This window comes from Trichomonas vaginalis, chromosome IV (assembly GCF_026262505.1).
Source record: "Trichomonas vaginalis G3 chromosome IV, whole genome shotgun sequence".
In the NCBI taxonomy this organism is placed as follows: Eukaryota; Parabasalia; order Trichomonadida; family Trichomonadidae; genus Trichomonas; species Trichomonas vaginalis.
The window spans coordinates 10,386,419-10,398,149 of record NC_067206.1 but is presented as its reverse complement, the minus strand read 5'-3'; the positions used below and the strand labels follow the sequence as shown (position 1 = coordinate 10,398,149).

The window sequence follows — 11,731 nt, the reverse complement described above, 5'->3', positions numbered from 1 at the left end:
TTTATTTTATTCACTTACTATTAAAAGTCACATTTTAATAAAATATAATAATTTATTTATAGCATTTTTTACTATACTGTAATAAAAAATTAATTATAATAAATTAAATGTTTATTAAATCAAATGTTTTCTTTGCAATAATATTTTTAATGTTGAGTAAACAATGTTGGGATCAAGTGTATCATTTTTCAGACCTTTCTGAACAGCTTCAAGCATACTGATGCATTCGACTTTTTTAAATTGTGTCATTTCTTCGAAATCTCTTGTGACTTTTTTGATAACTTTAACACTTCTCTCTGAATCCAGACCTTTAATTTGCAACTTAATCAGGAATGAAGGAACAACACTGGAATATAAACTCGATGACAAGTTCATCGAGTCGAAGATTTGGTTGTACACCACTTGTATGTGCCGGATACCATTGTGTCAAATTTTTTTCTGAAATTAACTTTAAAAGTACTAAGTAAGATCATGAGATATAGCAATATATGTTTAAACCAACTTATATTTTGGTTGTACACCACTTGTATGTGCCGGATACCATTGTGTCAAATTTTTTCTGAAATTAACTTTAAAAGTACTAAGTAAGATCATGAGATATAGCAATATATGTTTAAACCAACTTATATTTTGGTTGTACACCACTTGTATGTGCCGGATACCATTGTGTCAAATTTTTTCTGAAATTAACTTTAAAAGTACTAAGTAAGATCATGAGATATAGCAATATATGTTTAAACTAACTTATATTTTGGTTGTACACCACTTGTATGTGCCGGATACCATTGTGTCAATTTTTTTCTGAAATTAACTTTAAAAGTACTAAGTAAGATCATGAGATATAGCAATATATGTTTAAACCAACTTATATTTTGGTTGTACACCACTTGTATGTGCCGGATACCATTGTGTCAAATTTTTTCTGAAATTAACTTTAAAAGTACTAAGTAAGATCATGAGATATAGCAATATATGTTTAAACTAACTTATATTTTGGTTGTACACCACTTGTATGTGCCGGATACCATTGTGTCAAATTTTTTCTGAAATTAACTTTAAAAGTACTAAGTAAGATCATGAGATATAGCAATATATGTTTAAACCAACTTATATTTTGGTTGTACACCACTTGTATGTGCCGGATACCATTGTGTCAAATTTTTTCTGAAATTAACTTTAAAAGTACTAAGTAAGATCATTTATTTTTGCATAATATAATGCCAATATGGTTTCTTTTGATTTTATTTCATTTATAAGCAAATCAGATTTACCCAAAAACTCCACTCCATAAGCGTTCATTTGCTAAATTAAAAAGTGACAATGGGCTAGTCTGTCCCTTTCTCATTCAAATCACATCAAAAACAAAAACACATAAAAATATTTTATTATACTCATTCGAAATTAAAAATAATAAAATTTATATATATTAATTTCATTAAATCAAGGATAAAAATCTCACCGGAAAAATAACCTCAGTGTGATAAATTTATCACCGGAAAAATTTACAATGAAAAAACCAGAATTTTCGAAAAAGTGACACCAACTATTAAAGTTATTTTATTACTAGATTTATTTACAAATTATAAGATAATATCATTAACCGAATATATTTTTAATATAAATAAAAAACTTTTTTATACAAAAAATTACAATCAATCGATAAATATTATAAAACATTTATTCCAAAAAGATTAAGTAATAGGTGGGATCCTGCATATAATATAATTTTATGTCATAAAGTTTACAAATTTTAGATGGACCACAGTGAGAATGTGAGTGGTTAATTTAAAGGTGGTCTGATAAAGAAATCGAGGCTTACTCAACACAGCATGAAGCAGTTTCTAATACACAATCTTACTAGTCGTGTTTCGGTCGCCAGCGCTCTCATAGGGGTGCTGATTTCAAAAACCACTACTTCAAATTATTCAACAATACTCAATGCAGCATGAAGCAGCTACTACTGCTGTATCTTACTGGTAGTGTTCTTCGCTTCTTACTATCAACTCTAAAACTAGTTTGATGTATTATTTATTCATATATAAATATATACATATATAAATATATACATATATAAATATATACATATATAATATATACATATATAAATATACATATATAAATATATACATATATAAATATATACATATATAAATATATACATATATAAATATATACATATATAAATATATACATATATAAATATATACATATATAAATGTTGTGCATGAAAATTCGGTTCACTTCACTTCTGACAAAAGTGACATATTTACATGGCAAAAATAGTTTACATGGCAAAAATATATAGGGTATTTTTTTAAAAGTAGTTATCTTTATATATAAAAATAAAACTTTTGATATATTTGAGTAAATGATTTATTAATTTATTTATTTATTTTTTTTAAATCAAATCATATAAATATATATATATATAATAGTGAAATAGAACAAGAGATAATTATTGATGATTAAATTGTAGACGAGGATAAAAGTTTAGATAAATTAATAAAATTAGTGTGGAATCAGACAAATTTCCCGCTGTTTGCGAAGGAATTGTTGGCTATGATGTACTGATCATGAATCAGTACATCATAGCCAACAATTCCTTATACAAAGTTCAAAAACTTGGGTGCAATCAGTTCTGATTGCACCCAAGTTTTTGAACTTTCTCGAGGGAATGAAGGGTAAGAGGTATACATTATGAATATATACCTCTTACCCTTCCATTCCCTCTCTGACAGCGGGAAACTTTGTCTGAATGTTAAACTATTCGGACAAAGTTTCCCGCTGTTTGCGAAGGAATTGTTGGCTATGATGTACTGATTCATGATCAGTACATCATAGCCAACAATTCCTTATACAATGTTCAAAAACTTGGGTGCAATCAGTTCTGATTGCACCCAAGTTTTTGAACTTTCTCGAGGGAATGAAAGGGTAAGAGGTATACATTATGAATATATACCTCTTACCCTTCCATTCCCTCTCTGACAGCGGGAAACTTTGTCTGAATGTTAAACTATTCAGACAACGTTTCCCGCTGTTTGCGAAGGAATCCATTTATACAAATAAACTTATAAAACACAAAATTATTATTTTATAATATAATTCTTAGATAATACATCCGATATGTAAAGTGTCAAAAATGAAGTGAACCGAATTTTCATGCATTACATATACATATATAAAATATACATATATAAATGTATACATATATAAATGTATACATATATAAATATATACATATATAAATGTATACATATATAAATGTATACATATATAAATATATACATATATAAATATATACATATATAAATATATACATATATAAATATATACATATATAAATATATAGATATATAAATATAGATATATAAATATATAGATATATAAATATATACATATATAATATATAAATATATCATATATAAATATATAGATATATAAATATATAGATATATAAATATATACATATATATATAAAATATATAAATAACAAAATACAATCAAAAAATAGTGTTTGGAAATTTAAGTTTAAGTGTCACTTTTTCGTAAATTCTACCAAACTCATTTCATTAAATCAAGGTTAAAAATCTCACCGGAAAAATAACCTCAGTGTGATAAATTTATCACCGGAAAAATTTACAATAAGGTTAATACCGAAAATATCGAAAAATCAACATTTAAGGTTAATTTAAGAGTATGCACTTTTGTCACCTACTCAAAAATATCATTTTGCTTTTCAATTCGAACATAAATCTTAAATATTTTTAATTAATATCTGATTTACAGCATTATTATCCATTTATAAATCTGACAAATAAATGACAAAACCATCAGAAATAGTGTCACTTTTGTCAAAAGTGGAGTCACGCTATTTTTCATGCACAACATTTTTTAATGGAAGCGAACAACACAGCTCCTGCTAAGGCTGTTGCCATCCAGAAGCCAGAGGTGACTGAAGAACAGTCCTCTGGCGACGAGGAAATATTGATGGGTGGCGAGAGTCCGAAGACCGAGATCAAGATCCCAGATCTCGATCACAAGCAAACGGCAAAGAAAACGGGTCCACAAGCTACTCCTCGAGTTCTACGTTTAATCAAGACCAGCCACAAGTATTTGAAGCAGCTGGAGGAGTCAAACGTAGCTCTCGAGGAACTAAAGCAGCAGATCACAAAGCAGGCGGAGGAACTACAACAGAAGAATGAGTTCATAACATTACTCAAGACCAAGCTCGACTACAAAGATGAAGAGATCTCTGATCTCAGATCTCGAGTTGATCAGTTGGGAAGGCAGTCTGATATGTGGCACGAACGCTTCATTACTGCAAACTCATCATACAAAGAAAGAAGCCACTTGTTGACTACTGTAATTAAATACTTATCTTTATAAAAAAATATCATTTTTTTTCCAGTGAAAAAAAGTATTTATTCTTAACTGTTTGTGGGGATCTTTAGAAGTTACCAAGGCACCAGACTGCGTGCTTCAATTCTTTGTTCTATTGCATACTCGATCATTTTCATTGTTCTCTTCGTTCTTTGTATTTGCGAGTATTGCTTACTTATAATGTGATCTTGGTTTCTTATGATCTTTGTCATGATCTCGATCCTCTTCTGGATCCTTTGTCTCTTATCAGTTGGAACATCATCCATATCAATTGGTGCGAATAAGAATCCCCCAGTTGTACGTCAGGCTGTTTCTTCGCCACTAAAGGCACGTCTCATTATGGCGTCCATAATAATTAGTGCCCGTATAGTGTCACTTTTTCATTGTGCCGGTGCCTGTAGCTGTAGGCTACAGGCGACGCACAATGTATACTGTACTGAGATGGATGTTTAATATTTGTGAGTGAGAATGCAAGCAGGAGTTTGGTACTTTAAGGCTAGGTTGAGATAGATTTCCCATTATATTATCTGTGAATATTTTGCTTGAAAATTCAAGATATAAAAATATATTATCAAAAAATTTTATATTTTTAAATACAATAGGGTGGAAGTATAGTACGATGAGATAGCAATGATATATTTTATAATGGGAGGTAATCTGAAGATAAGTAGCAAATTTTATGCGATTTTGATTGGGAGTTGGAGGGTGTGAGTACTATAGCATGTAATAGTATCTCACACCCTCCAATTCTTCCTATGGCGCCGAAAAATTTTTGGTGAAATGCGACGACATTTCACCAAAAATTTTCGGTGCCATATAGAGAACTATAGTCTGCGAGGTACTGATTCTATCTATGTACCTCGCAGACCATAGTTCTCAGCCAAAATGTCAAAAATTTTGGAAATTCGAAATAATTTTTTTGAGAAAAAATTAACCGTTTAACATTGCCAAAAATCTAAAAAACTCACAATTTTTTTAAATTGATAACCCTCAAACCGTTTCCAATCAATAATTTGAGAGTCTATATGATAATGTAAAAGTTAAAACATTCAAGTATTTAAGTATTTCTTTAAAATATTAAGTTTTTTATTTTTCCAATAAAATTCTAATATCAAATATTTTTATTTAACGATTAATTTTATTTATATTTTTATAGTTTTTTTAAGAAAAAATATTGTTAGGGTTTTATGGATTTTCAATTAATATACAAGATAATTCATGAATGTATATATTTCCAAGTTTTTAAGGACGCAACACTTTACATTTGTAAACTGTCAAAAATGAAGTCACGCTATTTTTCATGCATTACACTGTTCCCAAAAGAACAGGCTTTAACAAATCGAAAGTGAGGAACTCCATCACTCCTGATCTTGAGGAAACGGAGTTCTGGAGCTCCTGAAGAGGTAGAATGGCTGCCTTATTCTTCTGATCAGCAGAGGCCCTTTACCATTTGGGCCTCTGCTGATACAGATTCAGGAGCTCCGGAGCTCCCTTTCGTAGGATTGGGAGCTCTGGAGCTCCTGAAAAGCAGAAGGCTGCTTTGATCTTAAATCAGCAGAGGCCCAAATGGTAAAGGGCCTCTGCTGATACAGATTCAGGAGCTCCGGAGCTCCCTTTCGTAGGGATTGGGAGCTCTGGAGCTCCTGTAAGGGAATAAGGTCTCTCACACAACCATTAAATTTTTTTTGAAACACGTCCCCTGCAATTGCACTGTATGTCAAAAAACTACTTTACAAAATGGTGGCAATTTGGCCGCACAATTTTGTAGTCTTCCCAAAAAATCCCTAATTTTAATTTCAGATGAAATCTCGCAAAATAACATTGTTTTAACCATATAAATATATATATATTATATATTGTATAGTGATTTTTAAATATTTTTATGAGTAAAATCGAGAGTGAGGAAATGTGGACTACAAAAAACGATAGAAATGAATAGTTTACATGGAAATTCTATACTTACAAGTATTCAATGTCACTTTTGTGCTCGAGATTTTGATTCTAGTATACTATGTATTTGTTAGCTCATTGTAAAGTTGTGGTGAAAATTGAAATAAATAAATAAATAAATAAATAAATAAAATAAATAAATAAATAAATAAATAAATAAATAAATAAATAAATAAAATAAATAAATAAATAAATAAATAAATAAATAAATAAATAAATAAATAAATAAATAAATAAATAAATAAATAAATAAATAAAATAAATAAATAAATAAATAAATAAATAAATAAATAAAATAAATAAATAATAAATAAATAAATAAATAAATAAATAAATAAATAAAATAAATAAATAAATAAATAAATAAATAAATAAATAAATAAATAAATAAATAAATAAATAAATAAATAATAAATAAATAATAAATAAATAAATAAATAAATAAATAAATAAATAAATAAAAATAAATAAATAAATAAATAAATAAATAAATAAATAAATAAATAAATAATAAATAAAAACATAACATTCTTGTTTATCTCATCATATGGTTCATATTTTCGCGTTCTGAAAGCAGAAAACGAATTTTTGGAATGCAAAGATTCCGAATCATACGGAATAGAAAATAGACGATCTATCAAGTAGTAAACTATATAGTATTATAAAAATGAAAAACTATTTTTTCATAGAAAAATAAAAAATAACGTATATTTTCAGTGGAGAATCCGGTCCTGGGAACAATGAAATACGAAGCCCTGACCAAAGTATAGTCTGGGCCTGCAAGTACAATCCTCATGACCGAACTTCCAAAAATCTCCCAAATTCTTGATTGTCTCTTGGGAGCTCGGTCATGTGGAACAAAATATTCATCAATATCATTCAGACAAAATCATTCCTACCGTTTTTAGCCATTTAAGAGCGAGATTTTTCGCTGACTTTGTGATTGAAAAAGTCAAACGAAGAATTACGCTCTTAAATGACTATAGAACTAGAACAACTATCGACAAGATACAAATGGCATGTAATGCATGAAAAATAGCGTGACTTCATTTTTGACAGTTTACAAATGTAAAGTGTTGCGTCCTTAAAAACTTGGAAATATATACATTCATGAATTATCTTGTATATTAATTGAAAATCCATAAAACCCTAACAATATTTTTTCTTAAAAAAACTATAAAAATATAAATAAAATTAATCGTTAAATAAAAATATTTGATATTAGAATTTTATTGGAAAAATAAAAAACTTAATATTTTAAAGAAATACTTAAATACTTGAATGTTTTAACTTTTACATTATCATATAGACTCTCAAATTATTGATTGGAAACGGTTTGAGGGTTATCAATTTAAAAAAATTGTGAGTTTTTTAGATTTTTGGCAATGTTAAACGGTTAATTTTTTCTCAAAAAAATTATTTCGAATTTCCAAAATTTTTGACATTTTGGCTGAGAACTATGGTCTGCGAGGTACATAGATAGAATCAGTACCTCGCAGACTATAGTTCTCTATATGGCACCGAAAATTTTTGGTGAAATGTCGTCGCATTTCACCAAAAATTTTTCGGCGCCATAGGAAGAATTGGAGGGTGTGAGATACTATTACATGCTATAGTACTCACACCCTCCAACTCCCAATCAAAATCGCATAAAATTTGCTACTTATCTTCAGATTACCTCCCATTATAAAATATATCATTGCTATCTCATCGTACTATACTTCCACCCTATTGTATTTAAAAATATAAAATTTTTTGATAATATATTTTTATATCTTGAATTTTCAAACAATATATTCACAGATAATATAATGGGAAATCTATCTCAACCTAGCCTTAAAGTACCAAACTCCTGCTTGCATTCTCACTCACAAATATTAAACATCCATCTCCAAAAAACTAAATTCTTCACAATTTTTTTTAAAATTGAGAACATAAAAAACGTATGCATTCAATAATTTAAGATACTAACAAATATTACAAACTTCAAAATATCAGATATTAACGTTTTTCAATTAAAAAAAATATCGAGATTGGGACAAAGTTGCAATTCGGCACTTTTTGTAAAAAAATGGGGTCATACTCATAATGAATAGAGACTTATAGCCAAGTCTTGATATCATGCAGGGAGAATATACATTGATAAGCAATTATATTTTATAGTAGTAGTATTCAGAAATTCTTACAATTTACAATACAATTTTCAAAAATGGATAAAGACTTATAGCCAAGTCTTGATATCATGCAGGGAGAATATACATTGATAAGCAATTATATTTTATAGTAGTAGTATTCAGAAATTCTTACAATTTACAATACAATTTTCAAAAATGGATAAAGACTTATAGCCAAGTCTTGATATCATGCAGGGAGAATATACATTGATAAGCAATTATATTTTATAGTAGTAGTATTCAGAAATTCTTACAATTTACAATACAATTTTCAAAAATGGATAAAGACTTATAGCCAAGTCTTGATATCATGCAGGGAGAATATACATTGATAAGCAATTATATTTTATAGTAGTAGTATTCAGAAATTCTTACAATTTACAATACAATTTTCAAAAATGGATAAAGACTTATAGCCAAGTCTTGATATCATGCAGGGAGACTCTCTACAAATACAAAAATTGATTATCATAAGGAAATACAAATTTATCAATTTTCATGTGAAAATTACATAAATTTGTTCTCCAATAAATAGCAATAATACTTTGAATGTTATATTAAGTAATATAGCTTCAGGTAAATAAGCTTACACTTCAAAAATATACTGTTTATTCATTAATTTTAAAAAAAGTCCAAATTATCTAATCTTGCTTACTCTTCCTTTAAACTTCTTTGTGCCAAATTTAATATTGCCTTCAAAGATGGAATAAGGACACTAGGTTCAATCCTTCGGCTTTCGACAATTTCCAAAATGTGTTGAATTAATTTCAAACATTCATCGTGTTTTGAAGCTCTTTGCTCAACAATCTGATTATCTGCCCTTGTAAGAATTCTTACTGCTCTTTTTTCATTCAAAACATTAGCGACTTGAACCTTAATAATCACATTTGGAATCACAACAGTGATGAGAGTTATGACGATGTCATCAATGCGCTCATTTTTCTTACCCAAGAAAAATGTTTGCTTTAATTGATGAAAGTGTGATTCCGCAATGTTATTCGTGGAATCACCTTCTCCACGATATAACATCATCCAATGTTCTTTGGTTCTTCTCCATTGTTTATCGAAATACTTCAAAGCGCGCGGTTCTTCTTCTTCTAACATTGTTGTCAAGAACTCATATGTTTCATCAGACTCTTCAGCCAGCTTTTCTGCATTCGTTGCATCTGCACGTAATGTCAAAAAGTCCAGTGCTAAATAGAAGTTCTCAAAATTCCGTGGATTGTCAAAATAGCTTCCAACTTTTGCACATGCGCGTAAAACATGCACAGTGCACCAACTGAGCTGCGCAAGAGGAAATCCGTCCTCAATTGCGCGAGCAATGTTTAGCGCACAGTCAGCGCTCCAATGCTGTGGATCCAGGTGCGCAAACTCACAGAATTTCACCAAACATTCTTGAATTTTTTCAGATGTCTGAGGGTTCACTAAAAAATAGCAAAAGGGGAAAATTGTGTTTTGACTTGTTTTCATTGTTACTGCAAACAATTGGATCTTTCCTTTAATTAAAGAATGAGTGGAATCGACGTGGAGAGGGTTATCAATGCTATGCACCAATTCTTTTGCAGCAAAAGGTGCATATATGATTGTAAACTCGGAAAAATCTCCATTGTAATCAAATTGAACGAGATCATCTGGGCACTCTTCCTGTAAATTATTCAAAAATGCTTCCAAAGAAGTGTAAGGATCGTTTGATAATCTTTGTGCAATAATCTCATCAAGGCGATAAAATTTGTGCTTTAAAGCATCAGTAGACTGCGCGAAAAGTTTCATCGTTTCTTTGTTATTCGTATCAATTCCGAACTTATCAAAAAATGCTTTTTGAGCAAGAAATTGCTTTCCACCGTTTTTAATATAAAGTTCGATCCATTTTTGATAAAATTTACTCGCGTAATGTGAACCCATTTCAACTCCTATATGATGGCAATGTTCTTCATTAACTTTGCTTATAGTAAACACTCCATTTTGTTCTTCAACCCTAAATTTTGCCTTGCATAGGGGATACGAACATGAATAAGTGACATATTGCTTTGGAGATCCCGTTCTTCTTCTGTATGGGACACCGCCCTTGACTTCCTGTTTAATACCAAAAGCAATAAGCTCCTCTAAGTCCACCGAAATCATAAAAATGAAGTGATTTTGAAAAGAGTTAACAAAATTCAAATCGAATGGGGGACAAACTCGCCCATTGTCACTTTTCATTAACCTTAAACTTGTAATTTTCATTATTTTTAATTAACCTTATTTCTTTCCCAATTCCTGATTTATTTTATTCACTTACTATTAAAAGTCACATTTTAATAAAATATAATAATTTATTTATAGCATTTTTTACTATACTGTAATAAAAAATTAATTATAATAAATTAAATGTTTATTAAATCAAATGTTTTCTTTGCAATAATATTTTTAATGTTGAGTAAACAATGTTGGGATCAAGTGTATCATTTTTCAGACCTTTCTGAACAGCTTCAAGCATACTGATGCATTCGACTTTTTTAAATTGTGTCATTTCTTCGAAATCTCTTGTGACTTTTTTGATAACTTTAACACTTCTCTCTGAATCCAGACCTTTAATTTGCAACTTAATCAGGAATGAAGGAACAACACTGGAATATAACTCGATGACAAGTTCATCGAGTCGAAGATTTGGTTGTACACCACTTGTATGTGCCGGATACCATTGTGTCAAATTTTTTCTGAAATTAACTTTAAAAGTACTAAGTAAGATCATGAGATATAGCAATATATGTTTAAACTAACTTATATTTTGTCATAAGACGAAATGGTGGAAGTGAGGTGAAGTCAAAAGTGACATATATTTGGCCGGCTAAATTCCCCTTTAGTTTACATGTCAAAATTACAATAAATTAATTATTTTGCTTAGCAATTAGCTATGTATTAAAACTAAAATTATTACTATTCAATTCTATACATTCAAATATTAAACAATTCAAATTTAATAACAAAGATATTACAATAAATAAAAAAATGATTAAAAATGTCCCTGAAAATTTTCTGAAAGCTATCTCGTGTTTAGGTCTCAATTTTTTTAGAAATAGAAGAGTGTGGGACAAACTATCCAGTGTCACTTTTATTAACCTTATTTAAAAAATTAATAAAATAATAATAAAAAATTATTTGAATCTTTTACATTAATTGTTTCTTTTTTAAAAGTACCTTTAAAGTACAATAAACAAGATTTGAATCTATTGATCCTTGTTGCAAAC

The 11,731-nt window shown here is 28.9% G+C and overlaps 1 protein-coding gene across 1 annotated transcript, besides 13 other annotated features; it reads left to right on the top strand.

Annotated features, from left to right (window-relative positions):
• Positions 1–1,343: part of a mobile genetic element that runs on past the window's edge.
• Positions 1,306–1,343: a terminal%2Cinverted (terminal inverted repeat of MuDR-5_TvMULE4 transposon ID:TVAGG3_0064580).
• Positions 1,344–1,533: a mobile genetic element.
• Positions 1,534–2,519: 986 nt separating this feature from the next.
• Positions 2,520–3,050: a mobile genetic element.
• A 7-nt stretch (positions 3,051–3,057) lies between these two features.
• Positions 3,058–3,102: a mobile genetic element.
• Positions 3,058–3,102: a terminal%2Cinverted (terminal inverted repeat of LTR141 transposon ID:TVAGG3_0064550).
• A 461-nt stretch (positions 3,103–3,563) lies between these two features.
• Positions 3,564–3,717: a mobile genetic element.
• Positions 3,718–3,894: 177 nt separating this feature from the next.
• Positions 3,895–4,386, top strand: TVAGG3_0064530 (single helix bin domain-containing protein; the record flags this gene model as incomplete). The annotated part of the gene is made up of 1 exon (XM_051221514.1): positions 3,895–4,386. One exon carries the CDS (start codon positions 3,895–3,897, stop codon positions 4,384–4,386), a length of 492 nt encoding a protein of 163 aa, XP_051106500.1.
• Positions 4,387–5,767: 1,381 nt separating this feature from the next.
• Positions 5,768–6,082: a mobile genetic element.
• An 805-nt stretch (positions 6,083–6,887) lies between these two features.
• Positions 6,888–7,049: a mobile genetic element.
• Positions 7,050–8,359: 1,310 nt separating this feature from the next.
• Positions 8,360–10,667: a mobile genetic element.
• Positions 10,668–10,704: a terminal%2Cinverted (terminal inverted repeat of MuDR-5/MuDR-7_TvMULE4 transposon ID:TVAGG3_0064490).
• Positions 10,668–11,274: a mobile genetic element.
• Positions 11,275–11,565: 291 nt separating this feature from the next.
• Positions 11,566–11,731: part of a mobile genetic element that runs on past the window's edge.